Here is a 19,815-nt window from a genome sequence, read left to right as displayed (position 1 = left end):
GGAGCAGTTGGGGAGGCTTCCCAGAGGTGGGCAGGTATGGCTAAGACACAGGGTAGTGCCATCCAGGTGCATTTCAGGTCAGTGCACCCTTCCCTGTGGTGAGGGGAACAGCAGCTTCGGTGTGCTGAGCACCCTGCAGCCTGGCCCCACGGTCAGCTTGGCCCTGAGCTCAGTCAGTCTCGCCCCAGCTGCAGAGGCAGTAAGGTTCCTGTGCCTGTTCTTCAGATGAGGAGAGGGCTCCGGCTCAGCTGCGGCACCACCTCGGAAGTGGTGGTGCTGGGACTGACTGGGGGACCCAGAGCCACACTGATCTTCTGCCTCCATTTCACTGACCGGCTCACATCTGTTTGGGCGTCTATTTGTGAGATAGAGGGGACCTCATCACCAGGGACTCACATGAAAGATGTATGACCATTGAGGTGGCAGGGGGCCTACAGAGGAGACAAGAGTGTCCAAGGGTGCAAGGCACATGGAGTAGACAGTGTTTGGTGAACCTCTCAAGGTCCAAGTCCATCTGCCTGCCTTTGAGACAAAAGTAGTTGCACCCGACTGTCTCTTCTGTAAACAGAGGTGTCACAACAGCTCAGTCTCTGGGGTCCCATCTGTGCTGGCTAGTGCAGGAGACCCCAGTCTTCCTCTCCCAGGCCTAGTGCCCTGGGGGGTTTCCTGGGGCGAGCAGGAGGTATCCACTGACACCAGGAGGTGGGCAGGCAGCAAAGGATCCTGCAGAGGGTCCATGGTGCCAGGCTGGTCTGGATAAGTCTTCAGGAGGTCAGGCAGGCAGGGGGCCCAATAAGGAGGGTGGGTGGGCTGAAGCAGGCGTGCTTCCCCCTTGGCTGGGCCTCCATGGCTCCCAGAGAAGTTGCTAAAATTAAAGCTGGAATCTGAAATTCAAATGAAGAATGAACCTTTAATTAGACCCTGAATCTAATTCCTTACCCACCTCGGCAGCGGGCTATAATTTTAGTAATCAGTGCATTAAATATAAACCGAGAGACTGCAGCTGCCCACTGTACAAAGCCCCTGGATGTGGGGGTGGCACTGAGGGGCTCCTTGACCAGTCTGGTGCCTGGCCCCTACCACGACACCCTGAACTCCCTGCTCCCAGCACCCTCCAGCTGTATCCAGGACCCCCAACCACTGGCTCTAAATCACTGACTCGCTGCCCCCAGCCCCTTGGATACCTGCTGGGGGGCTAGGGATAGCCGAGGAGGGAGATTCACCACAGGCGGTGCTGGGCTAGGTTCAGTTAGGCCAAAAGCCCGGCTGGCCCTGGTATGAATATCAGCACGCACACATTTGCCGACTCCACTGCTTGTTGTGTTGTTTTGTTTTTTTAATCTTTGCCAGAAGTACAGCTAGAGATCTTTCTAGACCATTTACTTTTAAATTACCAGCCAGAAGGTGGGGTGGGGGTGGGGGAAAGAGAAGGAAGGAAAAATTTCACCAGCTGATAGCTTATCAGAACAGAATCCAAATGTCACATTAGTTGGGAAAGTTGGGAGATTAAAATTTCCAGTGCCCTTCATCTGCCGCTGACATTTCAGGGGCTTTCTTCTCCCATGCCTCCCCCTCCTCCTAGTAGAACATGAGTGGCTCACGCCTTAGAGGCGGCCGGCTCCCCGCTCTGGCCTCTGTGCTCGGCGGCTGCCTGCCCCGGCTTTACCCAGCATCCCGGAGCTTCTGAGGGTCCTCCTAGGGTGGCCGAGGTGGGCAGAGGGGTGGCACAGTGGGTGAGGGGCAATGGGCGGGCAGCAGATGGCTTGGGTCTTGCTGTACAAAATCCCCCTTTGAAGAGAGAAAAAGGAGGTTTGCTGCAGGCCCCCACAGAGACCAGCCCCCTGAACCTCCCATCCAGGGAATAATTCATTCCCCAGGCCTGAGGGTGAGCCCAGAGCATTCCCGGGGTGGGGAGAGCACATCTGGCTGGGGCCCAGGGGAGGAGGGGGGACAGGCATGAGCACCCTTTCCCCAAACAAGACACAGCCCAGGCAAACACTGGAGGCGGGAACACGAGAGGTGTGCCCAGGACCCAGTGAGCAGTGGGGTGGGCTGTCATGCGAGACCCACAGGGGAGAGGAAATGAGCCGAGCTTGGTGCTGAGGGTGGTCACAGGGGTCTTGAGGGGCAGTGAGGGAGCATGTGGATGGTTCAGCTGCTTATGCTCCTTCCTCTCAGGGCACAAAGCCCCCCAGCTCTGTCCCCAGGCCCACCTCCATCTCCATCTCTCCTTGCCTGCCCATTTGGCTTTTTCCTGTCTTCCCCTTCACTCTGTCCTACCATCTTCTCTTCCCCCTTGCACACCTGCACCTGTGCCTGCCCACCCCCCTCGGCTGCAGCATCAACACTGTAGTCACAGGCTCACTCCTGCCAGCCTGTGGTGGTGGGCGGGGGTGCATGGCGCATGCCCAGCCTGCCTGCCGAGAGATGCCATAATTGGCACCTGTCAGACGGCTGCAGCTCATTTTAGAAAGTCAACAGGGGCCTTTACATTCCTGCTGCTAGCAGTCCCTCCGGAGGTCACTGGGTCTCAGTGCTAGCTCCTACCCTAGGCCAGCTCTCCCCAGGACTCCCTGGCAGCTCAGCCCCTAGAGCCACCCTGCTGCAGGGGGTGGTGCCCCTCCCCCAGGTAGGGCTGGCGCCCTCTCCCTGGGGCCCAAGGAACCCCATGCAGGGGATGGGCAGGGCCCAGTGGGGGGTGTGGGTTGCAGAGCTCCTGGGAAGGACTGCGGAGGCCTCCCTGTGATTGCACAAGGCATGTCCTGGGAAGCAGAGGTCTGCAGCCTGCTCCTTCTCACTGGCTGCGCGATTTGCCCCCTTTGCTGATAATTGTTTTTCAAGGATGTGGGGAAAGGGTCAGTTTGGTTTTGAAATCTGGGTTTAGCAAATGTGGGGATAGTGGGTGGGGAGGGCAGGGGCAAGTAAGAGTCACAGGCCTCCTGGGTGAGGGGTCCATACCCTGTGTCCATCTGTCCCTGTGTCTCTCTATCTCTCTCTCTTTGTCTCTGACTGCAGTAGTCTCTGATTCTGAGATGCCCCTATCTCCTAGACTCTGGCCTTCCCCTGCCTGCAGGCCTGGCCCACTCCCCTCCACCATTTTCCAGACCTGACACTGCCGTGGGGGGGTCCCCTTTCTGCAGGATGACCCTGAGAGTGAGGATGTGGAGAGGGGGTCCAAGGCCAGCACTCTAAGTCTGGACTTCGTTGAGGACTCAAACTTCAAGAACAAGGTCAACTATTCGTACACGGCCGTGCAGATCCCCACGGACATCTACAAAGGCTGTGAGTGTGCAGAGCGATTGGGAACAGCCCCCCCACCCACCATGGGGGCCAGACCCACTGCTGGGGACTGCCAGATCCCAGGTGCCCGGCCAATGCTATCAGCCTCCTGCCCCCAAAGTCACATATGCCCCCTCTCAGACTTGCACATACGCAGGCCTCAAGCCTCTGTCAGGCACAGCCTCACGCTGACTCTCAGCAAGCTACAAAACACCAAGCCTTTCACCCCCGTGCATGCATGGTCTCCTGCCTGTGTACACATGTGCCCACACGATTGCGTGCACACAACGGTTTCCCCACATGCTGGGCCAAGTCCCCACCTGCTCTCAGAGCAGCTCCTCCCTGCTCTCCCCCTGGCCCCACGTAGGAATGGTTGAAGGGCTACCACATCAGATGGACACAGGGGCTCGGGGGACAGGGAGCAACTGCTCACTCACAGACACCAACCTTATAACACCTCCCTCCTCCTTGGCAGGGGGCGGGTGGGCAGGGGGAACATGGGGAAGGCAGATTGGGTAGAGGGCGGTTGAGATTCCAAGCTCCAGGGACAGGGCAGCTTTGCACAATGGGGAAACCAGGTCACTATAGCTAGAAGGATTTGAGTCAGACATGAGGAGGAACTTCCTGAAGATCTTGGGAGGTATAGGGGGAGGAGGCCAAGATTTAAACACTGGATGGGGAGCTCTAACAGCTGGATTTAGGCCCTGGGGTCTGCTGGTTCTAACATAATTCTGTTGGCACCTACAGGGTAGCCTCAGAATCCAAGGGGCCCACTGGGTGGAAGGTCTTGGGGCAAAGGTCCCAGAGCTTCAGGGTAATCTCCAGAATGCAGGGAATCCTCCAGGGTCCTTAGGGAGGCCCCCTCCACCCTTAGGGCCAGCCAGGCCTCTGGGAGCCTTGGGGGGAGTGAGAGTGGATGCTCTCCCTGTGACCTCCACAGGCTGCCCACAGGCCACCTGCCCCAGCCAGTCAAGGGGCACTATCACAGGCAAGCACGCTAATTAAAACAGGAGCCACACCACCCTCCCCAGTCACCCCTTGCTACCCACAGAAATTACATTTTATATGTTTTTTATTTACTGTGTAACTTTTAATTAAATCGGTAATCGCCTGCCTGAGGGGGCATGGTCCCCGTTTCCCAACACAGTATGATCTGAAAGTGTGTGCATGTGGGCGCGGGTGTGTGTGTGTGGGGCTGAGTAGCAGGCCATTTCCAGGCTGGGGGGGGTGGGGGAGCCTGCAGTGTTCGCACAGGTGTGTCTTGCAGTGAATGCATGTGTGTGCATGTGGTCATGGATGCCTGCAGGGACAGCCCAGCCAGGGCAGAGGTCTTTCCCTGGCTCTTGACCTGAGTCAGGAAGACCCCTCTGCTAGACGGGTTTCCAGGACGGTCTGCTCTAAGCCTCTAATGTGCAGATGGGGAAACTGAGGCCCAGTGAGGGGTGGGACTTGCCAGGCACACTATCCCAGGGCAGACAGTACTGTGTGAAACATTTGAGAGCTTGACTTTATTTTTTCCTTAAAAAGAAAAATAAAAATTGCTCACCTCACTAAGTTTCTAAATTAGGAACAGGACCATAACATACTGTTCAATAGGCACAACCAATGCTAGAAATGTATTTTGTTTTCACATTATGGTCAGTTAAGGGAAGCTGCAGGGACAGAGAGAAGGGAGTGAGAGCAGAGGGGGAGGGATTAGGCAGCAGATAAGATGCAGCAGAGGCCCTACACTCTGGAAAGAGAGAGAGGGGGAAGAGTGCCCAGGAATGTATCAGCACCGCCTAGGCTGTGGGCAGACCCTTGAGCATTTATATCTTTAAATCACAGTTCTTCATCTGCTTTAAATGTTTCCGTGTTCAGAGGCTCTGCTCTTCTCTTCAGAGCAGAGCCTTTGAAAGGCATTCTCTGGTTCTTACTTGGGATGGATCTTTGATAGGGATCGTGGCAGGTGGGGGCGGTGATGGTGTCAGGGCTCCACCTAGGAAGAAAGGAGGAAGAACTGGAGGAAGTTTCTGGAGGAAGAAAGAGGCCCTAGGGGAGAGGGTGAGGTACAGAGGCCTGGCAGTAGAAGGTGTCCAATTCTTGCTGTTTTCTTGAGTGTCCCACATGCAGGGACAGGTACACTGCACATGTGAGAACATGTGCCACGCACACTCATGGGGCAGATTTAGGGCTGTTCTGACTTAGGGTGTGGGGGTACTGCTGAAGCCATCATGAGTCTCTGCCCAGGTTAAGGGATCTGCAGAATTCAGTCCATTCATCTGAGAAGAGCCTTCTTCTGTGAGTGTGTATAGGGGTGGGTCTGGCCACAGAGGTTGGGGGACAGGGAAGGTGGAGGTAACTGGTCGTGGGGGATTGTAAGAGCAGGACCCATTGTTGTCCTATAGGTGCAGACTGGTGTGTAGGTATGAGCATGTGTGCCCCTGTGCTCATGGCAGCAGTCAGGCTACTGGGCAGATGGGTTTGGGGGTGAGGGGCTCACACACCTGGCTGGAAACACGGAGGTTAGAGGCAGGTATACCTGTTGGGGAGTGCAGGCTCTGTGTGTGTGTGTGTGTGTGTGTATGTGTGTGTGTGTGTGCACGCACATGCCTGTGTTGGAGCAGGATCATGGCACAGCCCCTGCCCCTCCAAGAGCCCCCATCCCCACCCCTGCCTCCTCCTGGCCCCAGCTGATTAATCATGGAGCTGAGTGGCTTCCAGCTTATCAGTTACCTTAATAGCTGAATAATTCCAGCCCCATCATCAGGCCCTTAATTGCTTTCTGTGGCTGCAGCCCGGAGTGCATGCTGAGTGGTGATCTCCCCAGGGACCAGCTGCAAGCTGCAACCAGAGCATGCTGGAGGGGTGTCCCAGCTCACAGCTCCCTGCCACTTGGGTGGCCTCTCTCCAGGGGCCACAGGCTAAGCTGCCCTGCCTGGCTGAAGGGTAGGCTGAGTTGTTTCTTTAATGACTTGGGAGAGGGTGAGGACCTGGAAATCTTCCTGGAGGAGCTGGTACAGCCTCAGCTGAGCCCTGGGGAGTGAGGGAGGGCCTGGATAGGCAGAGAGCAGGTGAGAGCTTTCTAAGTGGGGGGCACGTGCATGGGTGTTGTTGTGGTGAGGTTCAGCAGGGGGACAGCCCAGGCACCTCCCACCCCAGCCCCCTGCTTCCCCCATAGCCACCGTCATCCTCAATGAGCTCAACTGGACAGAGGCCCTGGAGAACGTGTTCATCGAGAACCGCAGGCAGGACCCCACGCTGCTGTGGCAGGTCTTTGGCAGTGCCACAGGAGTCACTCGCTACTATCCAGGTGGGTGCCAACCCATTTCCCCTGTCCACCTAAGCACCCCGCCTTCTTCTGTCTCCCAGCCCACTCACCCTGGGGTGTGTGGGGTGGGATGGTCACCCTGTACTCTGTAGGGTGGCCTGGCCACTCCTGCAAGGCCTGCCTAACCGGGCCAGGCCCAGGCCCTTCCCTGCCAGTCCCCCCTCACCTCCTTTCCTCCCACAGCCACCGCGTGGCGAGCCCCCAAGAAAATAGACCTGTATGATGTCCGAAGGAGACCCTGGTGAGTGAGCAAGGAGGGGCTGGGCAGGGACACCCTCTCAGCTCTCCTCCTCTCCCGCCTGCTCCCCTCCCTCCTGCTATTCCGGCCTCCAAGCAGGGTGCAGCCAGCTCTATCCAATTTTCATTTCACACATCGTTGCCACTGGAAAATGGATCCCATCACCCCGGTAGGCCTCCCAGCTGCCTCTGCCCCCCGTCCACTGCCTGGCTCTCCACTCCCTCGGGCCTGAGGGATTGGACCAGTGAGGGTTCCCAAGGGTGGATGTATCCTTGGGGGCCAGCCCCCACCCCACCCATCTGAGCCCTAGACACCCCTACCCTCTGCTCTGCCTCCCCTGCAGTACCTTGTGACCTCCTACTCCCTGCCACCTGTTCAATTCCATACACAGCGAGGGCTCTGCCTTTGGGGCCTCAAGCTCGAGTCAGAGGACATGACAAGCCGCTGAGGCCAGGGAACACGCCTCCTCTCTGGATCACCTGCTCACTCCTTCTTTGGGTTGTTCACTTGCTGGGGGACCAGGTCACTCATGTCATGGGCAAGGACTGTCTGTTTTGTTAAACATGGTATCCTCAGTGCCAAGAACCCTGCCTGGCCCATGCAGTAGATGCTCAATAGAAACACATTGAATCAATATGTGGGGGAAGGAAGGAAGGACTCACAAGGTCCCAGTGAGGCTAGCCCTAACTGAGGCTTCTCCTGGGCAGGTATATCCAGGGGGCCTCATCGCCCAAGGACATGGTCATCATCGTGGATGTGTGAGTGAGCAATGCTGGCAGGTGGGGTGGGGGTGGGGCAAGGGCTAGAATCTGCTGCCCAGGAACGTCATGGGGAAATGGCAGAACACCTGGGGCTTACCTTGTGCCTCCGTGACTCCCCAGCAGTGGAAGCGTGAGTGGCCTGACCCTGAAGCTGATGAAGACATCCGTCTGCGAGATGTTGGACACGCTGTCTGACGATGACTATGTGAATGTGGCCTCGGTGAGTGCCAAGGGGGCAGGAGGGCGAGGAATGGGCCACCTCCACCTGCCCTGTGGAACAGCTGCCTGCTCTAGCAGCGTGAGGCCACTCACCACCCTCACTGTCACTGCAGTTCAACGAGAAGGCGCAGCCTGTGTCATGCTTCACACATCTGGTGCAGGCCAATGTGCGTAACAAGAAGGTGTTCAAGGAAGCGGTGCAGGGCATGGTGGCCAAGGGCACCACAGGCTACAAGGCCGGCTTTGAGTATGCCTTCAACCAGCTGCAGAACGTGAGCCCTGTGGGTGGGCCAGCAGGGGGCTGGGGCGGGTGAGGGCCAGGGCTTTGTGACACCAGGGAAATCAAAACGGATGGCCTTGTTAGTGCCCAATAGGCAGCTCAGGCAGATAGCACCATCTGCTGTAGGGGAGGAGGGCTAGAGGGCCAGGCCCGCCAGGGGGAGGGAGACCCACCCCTGGACCCACCCCTGGACCCACCCCTGGACCCACCCCTGGACCGGGGAGAGGCCGAGAGCCACCTGACCCACTCCTACTCCTGCTCAGTCCAACATCACTCGTGCCAACTGCAATAAGATGATCATGATGTTCACGGATGGTGGCGAAGATCGCGTGCAGGACGTCTTTGAGAAGTACAATTGGCCCAACCGGACGGTGAGGCTCAGCCCAGGTGGGGCTGCCTGACGTGGGCCCCATACAGGGGAGGGCTGTCTTCTGGCAGGCGCCGCAGTAACTCAAGCCCCAAACAGGTGCGCGTGTTCACTTTCTCCGTGGGGCAGCATAACTACGATGTCACACCCCTGCAGTGGATGGCCTGTGCCAACAAAGGTACCTCATCTGGGCGTCACTGCCACGGGGCCTGCCTGCCATGTCCTGCTGTCCATCGGGTTGGTTGTCCACCTGTCCTTCCATACGTCCAGCTTTCCAGCTGCTTATTTATCCACTGTCCATCTTTCCATATATGTGAGTGTCCATCTGTCTATCTGGCTGCCTAACTTGTCCATCTGACTGAGCATCTTTCTGCCCATCTGTCTGTCCATTGTCCATCTGTCTCCCAGCTTGTCTGTTCCTGCATCTGTTTGCTGGTCAATTCATCTCTCCGTGCGTTTGGGCCTGGCCCCTGGGTGGACTGAATGTCACTGCCAACCTAGAATAAGGGACTTCAGGCCTCAGGCTCCTCTCTTCCCCCCAGCTCTGCTTCTTTATACCCCTACATTCACAGCCTCTTCCATAGCATCGGTCCCATTGACAGGCAATGGCAGAGAGCACTAACGGGACATGAGTTTGGGGGCAGTGACACCAAAAAGAAAGGGCCTGAGGGACAAGTCAGGGCTGCAGGCACACCCTAGAGTACAAGGCCCCCTGTGCCATGAATCCTGAGCACCACCCAAGCCTACCGCTGCCTCCCCTACCCTCACAGGTTACTATTTTGAGATCCCTTCCATCGGCGCCATCCGCATCAACACACAGGTGAGACTGTGGGGGGCCCCCTCCTCCTCCCAGCCCTTTGCTTCCACAAGATGGTGCAAAGGATGGGCTGCTGTGGGGTGAGTGCGCCCCCTTATGGCTTGCTGATGCATGGGGAGGCAGAACAGGAAAGGTGCAGCATGAGGGGCAGGCCAACTCATGACCCTCGCCGCCGCCCCCTTCCCAGGAATATCTAGATGTATTGGGCAGGCCCATGGTGCTGGCGGGCAAGGAGGCCAAGCAGGTGCAATGGACCAACGTGTATGAGGATGCGCTGGTAAGGCCTCTGGGCCAGGAAGGGGTGGGGCTGGTGACCTTGCCCCAAGGGTGTGCCCACAGGGTCAAGTCCATTGAGGGCACCCTTATGGGGGTAAACGAAACAGAGGAGAAAGGGAAGTGGCCTGTACCTGAGCCCCTGCTCTGAACACTCGAGGTTGGGGCATGGCTGGCCACAGGAGACTGACCCATCCTCCTCCTCTCCCTTCAGGGACTGGGGTTGGTGGTAACAGGGACCCTTCCTGTCTTCAACCTGACACAGGATGGCCCTGGGGAAAAGAAGGTGAGGTCCCCCACTGGGGAAGGACTAGGCATACCTGGGGAGGATTGGCCATGACCATAGCAGGTCTGGGATGGGGGAGGGATAGTCTGGCCTGCAAACTGGACAGGGGCAAATGCTTGTGAGAGCACCTCGAGGCTTTGGGCGTGGAGGGTTAGATAGTGGGACCCCATGGAACTGAGCCCACTGCAGACCCCCATATCTCTGCTCCCAGAACCAGTTGATCCTGGGCGTGATGGGCATCGATGTGGCTCTGAATGACATTAAGAGGCTGACTCCTAACTACACGGTGAGTATCCACCTGCCCATCCGCCCTGCTCTGCCTCCCACATGGACACAAACCGGGCTCAGCAGAGGAAACTGATGGGGATTACATGGAGACCACTGAGTTCAGGCAGTCAGGGAAGGCTTCCAGAGGAGGCAACCTTAGGCCCAGAGCTAGGGTCAGCAAATTTTCTGTAAAGGGCCAGACTATGAATATTTTAGGCTCTGCCAGCATAAATACTTATATTCATACTTAATTCTGCTGTTTTAGTGTGAAAACAGCCATAGACAAAACAAATAAATGGGCACGGCTGTGTTCCAATACAATTTTGTTTGTGGATACTGAAATTTGAATTTCATATAATTTTCACCTCATGACATATAATTGTTCTCTTGATCTTTTTCAACCATTTAAAAACGTAAAAACCATTCTTACCTCACAGCCGTACAGTAACAGGCAGCAGGCCAGACATGGCCCATGGGCCGTAGTTTGCCAACCTCTGGACTGACCGTAGGCAGGAGTGGCCTGGGTAGAAAGGAGGGGAAGGCGTAACTTAGAGGCAGAGGGAACTCTCTGGGAAAAGGCCTGAAGGTGAAAAACAGAATCATAAGCCAGGGAAGGGGCAAGATCAGTGTGGCTGGCCCAGGGCCCACAGCAAAGGGAGTTTGGGTCTTGGTTCTGAAAGGGGCAGGGGGTGAGGCATGTGTGACAGTATGCTTAGACCTGAGCCACATGAAGGCCCCATGTCGCTGGCCTCCATGTGCAGTGAGAAAACCACCTCAGAGAGGGAAGGGTGAGTCCAGGGTCCCACTTAGTCTCCCTTCCCTTCCACTTGGAAGGGATGCTCTGGGGATTCCAAGGGTACACTCCTCCTCTTGTGCTCTACTGAGATGGGGACCAAGAGGAGGCAGTAGTGGGGAGGGGAGGGAAGGGCAACAGCAACCTTGTGGGGCCAGTGGAGTGGAGCAGTCTGGCTGACTGACATGAGAACCAGGAGTAGGGGCAAGAATTGCAGAAGATCAAATCAAATCGTGGTCCCATGGAGCTGGTCAGCCTCGGCAAAGGCTTGTGCATGTGGAGCACTGGCCTGCTGGGCTTGGCTTGAGAGGCAGGCTTGGAGCTGCATGGCATGTGGGGGCTCCTGGCCCAGACAGGCAAACAGCACCCCTCAGCAGCATGGGAGGCAGGATGAGAAAGAGCTCCAGAGCCTGGGGAATCCCTGCCCAGACCTCCAGGCCCTGAGCCCCCAATCTACACCCCCAGCTTGGAGCCAACGGTTACGTGTTTGCCATTGACCTGAATGGCTATGTGTTGCTGCACCCCAACCTGAAGCCCCAGGTGAGCTAGGTGGGCGGCCTGGAGGGGGGTAAACTCTGCGAGATGGGGACTTCTAACTTCCTGCCCTGCCTCCTGCAGACCACCAACTTCCGGGAGCCTGTGACTTTGGACTTCCTGGATGCAGAGCTGGAGGATGAGAACAAGGAGGAGGTAAGGAGAAGAAGGCGAGTAGGGATGGGGGACACCCAGAACAGAGGAGGGTAGGGGCCCTGCCTCTCACATCTCTGTCCATTCCAGATCCGTCGGAGTATGATCGATGGCAACAAAGGCCACAAGCAGATCAGAACACTGGTCAAGTCCCTGGACGAGGTGAGAAAGTGGTGGAGGAAGGACAGAGAGTCTAGTGGGCACCTACCGGCTAGCCCAAGTACCTGACCCAGCCTCTTCTTCCAGAGGTACATAGACGAGGTGATGCGGAACTACACCTGGGTGCCTATAACGAGCACCAACTACAGGTGAGTGGGGCCAGGGTTGGGCGGGCAGGGAGGGCAGAGGTGGCCCCAGAGCCCAGAATCTGAGCCCAGGTGCCCCCTCCCTCTCCCATCCCAGTCTGTCAAATCCCAGTGGGGCATCAGCAGCCAACGCTGCTCACTACTCACCCCAGGACTCTCAGGCCCCCAAGGGCCTCTCACTGGCCCTTCAGGAACAAGCTCCATCTCCTGGGAGTGCAGAACAGAGACAAAACAGTGCATCTGACGTCTCCCCAAGGCCTGCCACCCCCTCACGTCCCTCCCGCCTAGATTGTATCCCTGGGTATTTGCACCCAGGATGTCATCCTCAACACCATCATAGGCCTGCTCACAACAGGCACCACAGCCACAGAGCAGGTCACCTTGTGGGTCAGGCCCAGGCCATGTAGGCTGTCTTCTGCATGCCCCAGAGCTGGTCTCATTCACACTAGCATGGAGAGGGGACTGCCCCTCTCCATGCTAGTGCCAGCCCTGCTTTCAGCTGGCTCTCACAAGGCCGGAATCTCTGGAGACTGTAGACCCCACTCCCACAGCAGCACGCCCCCACAGTGTTCTGTGTTCTGCCCCTTGTAAGTTTGCTGCTGGCCAGATGGAGGAGGCTGGCTGGGCAGGTGGTATGTTGGGGGATGCTGCTGGGGGTGAGGGGTGGGGTGGGATTTGCTTCGGGGCTGGGAGATCTGAGGGCTTCAGGAGAGTTTGGGGAGTGGAAGGTCCAGGCCCCTAGACCATGAATCTCCCACAGCTAACCAGGCAAAGGTGTCCCTGGTGGTCAGGGGAGGGGATGTCACAGCCTAGGCCTCTCCACCCGGCTCCAAGGCCATGGGGTCGGGGTGTCAATGTGGCCCACCTCTCCCCAGCACTGACCTGCGTTCTTCCCCTCCCCTCCTTCCCAGCCTAGGGCTAGTGCTCCCGCCCTACAGCACCTTCTACCTCCAAGCCAACCTCAGCGACCAGATCCTGCAGGTCAAGTGTAAGTGGCCCGGCCCCTGCCTGCGCCCTGCACCCCTGCCTCTGCCCCCCACCCTGGCCGGCCCCATGCAGCATAGCCAGCCATTTGCGGCAAGGCGGCCCCTCCTGCCCAGTCTGTCCACCCCCCAGGCACCCGCAGGCTGGGGCACCGGCCATAGGAAAGTCTGTGGAAATCTGCATGCTCGCCTTTTCTCAGATTTGGTTCCAAACCATTCTCTCATGATTTCCGTTGAGGTTGTTTTTGGTTTCTCCTACTTCGTGTCTTCCATCCTTAGCCTGCCTCCCCCGCACACCCCTGGGGGCTGCATTCTTGGAAGACACCCCCTCCCCTCATCTCTCCTTGCCCCTGCTCCCTGCGCAGCTCTCTTCCCCATGGGACCACCCCACAAGGTCCCCTCCCCTTCTGTCCACCCTCACTCTTCCTCCCTCATTTCCTCCTCACCTCCTCCCTCATCTTGGGCCTCTGTCACCTCCCTCCCACCCTGACTCCTCCCTTACTCTCTTTGCCCTTCTTTCCACCCCCTTTCCTTTCTCCCCCTCTTCCCCCTCTGCCACTCTTTCCCTCTCTCCCTCCTTCTCTTTTCCTCCATGCACAGCACCCTCTCTGTCTCCCTCCCTCTCTTCTCTCTCCCTTCTGCTGACTCCCTCCATTTCCCTCTCCCACCCCCTCTCTCCCTCTCTCCCTCTCTTGCCTTCCCTCTCTCCCTCTCTTGCCTTCCCTCTCTCCTTCCCTCCCTCTCCCCCTCCTCTGCTTGTGGCTCAACCCTGCATGTCCCCCTCACCAGGGCCTCCCGCAGGGCCTGCCCCCACTGAGGTCACTGGGAGGGAGGCCGGGCTCTGGCCCCACCGGGCACCCCCTACCTGCCTGGCTGGCTGGGGCTCATCTCCTTTGAGTTTTCTCGCTCTCTCTTTCTCTCTCATGTCGTTTTTTTGCAAGAAGTTTCCTTTCGGTATGATGATGAGACACAATATTTTCATTCAAACAGCCATTGAATAAAATATTGTTTGTGCCCCTCCCCTTCCCCTCCCCCTTTTCGTTTGTTTTTGTGTTTGTGTTGTTTCTGTTTTCCTCGCTTTCTCTCTTGGTGGACTGTCCCAGTGCCAATCAGCAAACTGAAGGGCAAGTATATTCAGAACCAGTGCACCCTCCTCTCCTCACCCCACCCGCCCTCACGCCCCTGCTTGCCCCCCTCCCTGCCCAGGACCAGCCAAACCCCTGCTCTCCAGGGCCCGCCCAGCATCCCCTTGGCTCCTCTAGTTCTTGCCTTTCCTCTGACCCTAAACCCCATTAAAGCCAGCAGCCCTTTCCCTGGCCCTGCCTGCAGGGTGGTCTCTGGCGTGTTCTGAGAGCTCAGGCCACATCCTCATCCTCCTTGCTCCCTCTGGGCAGGCCCCTGCCCCCTCTCCCTGCCACCTTCTCTATCTCTCCAAGACAACTCAACAGTGGGGACAGGAGTAGACGCCTCTCTACCACCTCCCACCCAGCAGGGCAGGGGGCCTGAGATGCAGCAGTAGATCAGTCCTCAGAAGGGCTTACATGAGGCTTATTGGAAAGGGCCAGCCACACGAGGCTTCCTCTGGGATCATTCTCCCTCCTCTGATCTCTGGCAGTGGCTCCAGAAGCTGGCAGCCCTCCCAAGGAGAGACAGAAGGCTTTGGAAGCCTCAAACCCTGATCCTGGTGCAGGGGCAGGATAGGGCCACAGCCAGGCCACTGGGAGAGCAAGGCAGACCAGACCATGCTGGGCACTGGCCTAGGTGCTAAAGCCCCTGTCCCCTGCTGCCCCCGTACTCCCAGAAACTGCTAAGGCCCACTGGCCCAGCCCTATCCTGGGGTGCTTGCTGCTCTTGGGGAGGGTGGTCAGGTATGGAGAAGGTGTTCCCCTGGGAAATAAAAGCAGACTCAGGGACCAGGGGCCTGGCGAAGAACAAAAGGGGACCTGTCAACCCCAAGGGCCAGCAAAAGAGCTTGGAGGGAGTCAGGCTGGGTGTGAAGAAAAAGGCTCTGGCACTCAGAGGTACCCAAGCCAGAGACTTCTGGGAAAGGTAGGTAGTGAACTCACAGACCCTGGCAGAGAACAAGGGGAGTGAGAGAGTACAGCACACAAGGGTCTCTGCCACTGGTGCACAGAGATGCCCCTCCCAGGGAACGCCTGGGCAGATGGGGCATGGAGAGCCATAAGAGGATGTCTTGTCCCCAGTCCCCATGGCTGGGAGGCATGGGCTCCCCAGGAAGCCCTAGGGGCCCTGCCCAGCCTAGTCTAATAAAGGGGATACAGCTGCCCCCACTAGCCTGGGTGGGGGTGGGGACTGGCCCTACTCCCACTGGCTTGAGTTGCCTTCTCTTCTCCTCCCACAGGCCTCCCAGTGACCCCAGAAATGCAGGGCCATGGTAACATTGACGACCACAGCATAGTCTCCCTTCCTTCTCCCCACCTCCTTTTTCTTTCTCCTCCTCCTCCTCTTCCCCTCCTTCCCTGTCGGCTTGTGTCCAAACCCTGCCTCACAGTCCTATCAGAAAGCAACAGTCCAACCAGTGACTGCCCAGCCCCTCCAGGCACCCCATGTCCCGCCCCCAGAATCTTGCAGTGCATTGTGGGAGTATTTTGGAACAAGGAGGACTCCTCTTCTACAAAAATAAAAGCCCTGGGGTGACAGAGAGGTTGGAATCTGGGTAAAGGATGGGAAGGTGGACTGCCCAGAGTGCAACAGGCTGAGAGCAGAGGGATGCCTCCCGGACACAGACCAGCAAGGTGGCCGGTCCAGCTGGGTAGGAAGAGGCCACAGAAGACCCTCCATGGCCACATCCCAATGATGTGGCCACATCACTCACAAACCCACACAGAGACACTTGCACACATGCACACATGCTCACACATACACACTCATGCAAACATACTCACATACACATGCTTTCACATGCACATACACACTCATGCATACATGCTCACTCTCACACATGCACAGGCCTAGTTGGTGGATCCCTCAACAGCACCCCACACCTTTTGTGGAGCCCAAGCATTCCTCCCTGGCTGCTCTGAGCCCAGACAGATCCTAGGAAGGGTGAAGACCCAGCCCTTCTTCCCCACCTGCTCTCACGCCCCCAACCCAAAAGGGCAAGTGTGCAGGTTCAAGCAGTGCTCCTGTCCCCTCCCAGCTCCCAGACTCTCCTCCCACAGTGTGGGAACATTCCTAGGCACCTCGAGGATCTCCCCTCAGCCAGCCTCCTACCCTAGGGAGGACTGCTGTACTCCCACAATGCACTGCAGCCCACCCCCAGCTGCCCACACTGTCTCTGGTTGGACTGTCCATGCCCATGAGAAACCCCCTCGGTTTGGCCATGTTGATGCCTGACACAGAACAAAAGCAAAACCTACCAAAATGCAAACAGCTGCAGCAAAGAACGAGATAAAAATCCGCAGCCAAAAGCCAATTCCCTTCCTCAAAGTCTCTTTGGAGGCGAAGGAAGCTCAGCATGTGGTTTTTTCATTACGGATGTGATAAGAGTGAGACTGGCGCCTCCCCTAGACCATGCATATATATAGCAGTGTGTGTATATATATGTGTGTGTGTGTGTCCGTGTATATGTGCTATACAGCCGTATGGAAGCATATACAGCCACGCCAAGGGACTCACTGCAGACAGAGGACCAGGCCCGGGCAACATATTGGCTATAACTGCCCTCCTCCTGCGATGCTGTAGTCTCCACAGGCCCTCCACCCCTCCCCGCCCATCCCTTCTCTCTGGCTCGAACTTGAACATGGAAGTGGCGGGTTCCCTCTTTGCTGGTGTCTCCCCCTCCCTCAAGCCACCCTCTTCCCTGTCCCTCCAGCCCCATCAGCTCTGAGCCCCCTGGCCTCCCACCTCCTCTGCCCCCGCCAGATAACCCCCCGTTTCTGTTGCAGATTTTGAGTTCCTGCTCCCCAGCAGCTTTGAGTCTGAAGGACATGTTTTCATTGCTCCCAGGTAGCTTGCGTGTGGCCTTGCTGAGGTGTCCCCCCAACCCCGACCGCCTTGGCCCCGCCTCCTGCCCTCCTGCCTGGAGCTTTGTGTTTCTGTGTCCCGTGCAGTGTCGCCCCACCCTCCCCCATGCATAGCCTTGTGTGTGCAGCTGTGTGCATACCCAGGCCATGTAGCCACACCAGGCAGCAGTGGCCAGCTGCCCACAGCTCTGGCTCCCACCAGGCCTGAGGCGGGAGGGCTCTGGACTCTGCTGACCTTCCGTGCCCTCCCAGGCAACGAGGAAGGAGCCCTTTTTGCCGTGGGCTGGCTGTCTGCAGTATGCCCCTCACTGGGCAGCTGCTGCTCTGGTTTGTGGTGCCCTCCCCACCGCTCACTGCATCCTTGTCCTGTGTCAGTCAGTGTTTCTGTGGGTCTGGGAACCGAGCTAGCCAGAGCCCCTGTTGGCAGTGCCAACTCTAGGTGTGGTGGCTCACTGAGGATGGGGCGGGGGGAAAGAGGGGATGGGGGCTCTGAGGAGCTGCTCTGACAAGCGAGGGGTCAGGGCCCAGCGCAGGCCTGGGCCTGGACCATCCCTTGAGTGCGTGCTCAGCATGCACACACACATCCTCGTGTGCACACCCTCCGCCTGTTGTACCACCTCTGAGGAGGCCAGCAGGCCCCCGGGTGATAAAGCCCTCCTGTAACCTGGGCTTTGGATGAGGGCAGGTGGGTGCAGCTGACAGAGACCCATGGGCAGTCTCAGGCACCACACAGGGGCTCTGGACACACCTAACCTCTGTGTGTGCACGTGCGTGCATGCACCCACAAATTTCTCTGTGACTCGCTGTAGACGTGTTTGTATTTGTGAGTCATTGTGTACATTTGTACGAGTCTGAGTGTAAATGTGGGGTGGGCTGTGTGCACTCGTGACTGTGGAAATGTGTGAAAAGGCCTATGTGGCCCACATGACCCTGACAGAGCTTTCTAAGAGCAGGGACTGTATTCGTTTTTGTCACCTTTGTATCTTTGGCTTGAGAGAGCTCGATAAATATGTGTTGGCTGAGTGAATAAAGTAACCCAAAAATGTAAATGTACATATTGTGGGGAGTAGGGGCTGCAGGTGACTTGTATCTCAAGCACAGCTGTGTGGGTGTCTCTCTGGGTGTATCAGGTGTGACCTCCACCCACAGAAGTGCGTGCTGTGCACTGTACAAAGGCCTCGGGGGCCAGGGAGCAAGTAAGGGCTGAGACCCAGTCCCCTGAGACCCCTCACCAAGCTGTGGGCCCTCGCACAACCTGGGCAAGCAGCGCATTTAAAAAATTCCCACAAAGTTGCTGCCATACGGGCCAGCTGTGAGGTCTCTGGTGGCAGGGGTGTGAATGAGGGATTGGGCAGGAGACAGAGCTCCATCTACCAGGGTAGAAGGACTGCTCACCAAGAATTCCTGGAGAGCAGAGCTCCATGTAGGCCTCCCCACGCCCCACAGCCCCCATGTTCTCTGGACCCAGAGCCTGAGCCCAGCGAGGGCTTTGAGAAGGTGAGGGATTTGGCCTGTCCACCTCTGGGGGCAGAGCATTCTAGGCAGAGGGAACAGCCAGTCTGAGGACCCATGTGTTCTCACTGACTTCCTGACACCCTCTGTGGTATGATGAAAAAACTGAGGCTAAGGGAGCTTGAGTGAGTTGTCCAAAGGTGCACAGCCAGGAAGCAGCAGGATGAGGTCTTAGACTTAGGCTGACTAAGCCTGTGCTGCTGCTCCGCCCACCTGGTGCCCATGGGACCGCTACAGCATGCAGGTGGATGAGCCGGCCGTGAGGCAATTCCTGGAGCCTCCCAGGTGCACCATCTGGGTCCAGCTACACAGGAGAGGTGGGAGGCTCTGCAGGGCCATGCCCTGGAGGGAGAACCAGGGTGGAGGAAGCAGACTCTCATTCCCATGTCAGCTCTGCCCCTCCTCAGACCTCAGAGCCTGCCAGGCACCTAGTGGCTGCAGCCTGTAAGAATACACGTCTCTCCCCGAGGCCTGGGCTTCTCAGCAAATGGCCAAGCAGGCCTGTTGGGAAGCCTCAACCCCACTGCCCTGTCCAGCCCCCCAAGCCCACTCTTCTTGCCCCTCCCCACCCCTAGAGAGTATTGCAAGGATCTGAATGCCTCAGACAACACCACCGAGTTCCTGAAAAACTTCATTGAGCTCATGGAGAAAGTGACTCCAGACTCCAAGCAGTGTGAGTGCCTGGTGGGGCAGCCGGGTCTGGGCAGTGCCCAGGCAGCATGCGGGCAGCCCAGAGGAACCCAGAGACCAGGCAGGTGTGGAAATATGCAGGGCCAAGCCAAGGGCAAGGCCTGGGCCAGATCATGGGGAAGGCTGCTGTTGGAGCCTTGGGGGTAGGGGGAAGAGTGGGCTGGGAGCTGCATGAAGATGCCCCCTCCACCCCTACCCTCCCATTCCAGGCAACAACTTCCTTCTGCACAACCTGATCTTGGACACAGGAATCACGCAGCAGCTGGTAGAACGTGTGTGGCGGGACCAGGATCTCAACACGTAGGCATGCCCCAGCCTGTGGGGGCAGGAGGCTGGGATGGGCCCAGAGGCCCTGGCCCTGCCCTGCAGAAGGCAGGCCTGTGACCGCACCTTCCTGCTGCCCCCAGGTACAGCCTTCTGGCCGTGTTTGCTGCCACTGACGGCGGCATCACTCGTGTATTCCCCAACAAGTAAGTGACCTACCCCACTACCTGACACCCTGTCCCTGCCTAGGACCCTCTTTCTTTCCTGCTGCCCAGAGGCCTCTTTGCACCTGCTGAGACCACTGTCCCCCACAAGCCATCCCTTCCACCAACCTCTGCCTGTCTTGGGTGACCAGGGCAGCTGAGGACTGGACAGAGAACCCTGAGCCCTTCAATGCCAGCTTCTACCGCCGCAGCCTGGATAACCACGGCTATGTCTTCAAGCCCCCACACCAGGATGGTAAGCTTCTCTGTCTACTCAGCCAGGGCTAGGCTCTGC

At 57.7% G+C, this 19,815-nt stretch overlaps 1 protein-coding gene across 5 annotated transcripts in view; it reads left to right on the top strand.

Moving 5' to 3' along the window:
* Positions 1-19,815, top strand: part of CACNA2D2 (calcium voltage-gated channel auxiliary subunit alpha2delta 2) — a 141,805-nt gene that overhangs the window by 118,673 nt on the left and 3,317 nt on the right. For 4 of the 5 annotated variants that reach the window (XM_014792381.2, XM_087431086.1, XM_014792382.2 and 1 more), the window contains exons 6-27: positions 3,141-3,282; positions 6,440-6,571; positions 6,773-6,830; positions 7,535-7,585; positions 7,709-7,808; positions 7,921-8,079; positions 8,351-8,458; positions 8,554-8,632; positions 9,225-9,274; positions 9,459-9,548; positions 9,759-9,830; positions 10,042-10,116; positions 11,356-11,430; positions 11,509-11,580; positions 11,668-11,739; positions 11,824-11,885; positions 12,794-12,870; positions 16,774-16,834; positions 18,939-19,036; positions 19,263-19,353; positions 19,461-19,523; positions 19,673-19,776. In XM_014792381.2, coding sequence (XP_014647867.2) covers positions 3,141-3,282; positions 6,440-6,571; positions 6,773-6,830; positions 7,535-7,585; positions 7,709-7,808; positions 7,921-8,079; positions 8,351-8,458; positions 8,554-8,632; positions 9,225-9,274; positions 9,459-9,548; positions 9,759-9,830; positions 10,042-10,116; positions 11,356-11,430; positions 11,509-11,580; positions 11,668-11,739; positions 11,824-11,885; positions 12,794-12,870; positions 16,774-16,834; positions 18,939-19,036; positions 19,263-19,353; positions 19,461-19,523; positions 19,673-19,776 — 1,891 coding nt within the window. Of the gene's footprint in view, positions 1-3,140; positions 3,364-6,439; positions 6,572-6,772; positions 6,831-7,534; positions 7,586-7,708; positions 7,809-7,920; positions 8,080-8,350; positions 8,459-8,553; positions 8,633-9,224; positions 9,275-9,458; positions 9,549-9,758; positions 9,831-10,041; positions 10,117-11,355; positions 11,431-11,508; positions 11,581-11,667; positions 11,740-11,823; positions 11,886-12,793; positions 12,871-16,773; positions 16,835-18,938; positions 19,037-19,262; positions 19,354-19,460; positions 19,524-19,672; positions 19,777-19,815 lie in introns of all 5 variants that reach the window. The other variant, XM_087431084.1, reaches the window with a different exon arrangement.

Source organism: Ceratotherium simum, chromosome 5 (genome assembly GCF_057802395.1).
Source record: "Ceratotherium simum simum isolate JZ-2026a chromosome 5, ASM5780239v1, whole genome shotgun sequence".
NCBI lineage: Eukaryota > Metazoa > Chordata > Mammalia > Perissodactyla > Rhinocerotidae > Ceratotherium > Ceratotherium simum.
This window is presented reverse-complemented; position numbering and strand designations above follow the sequence as displayed.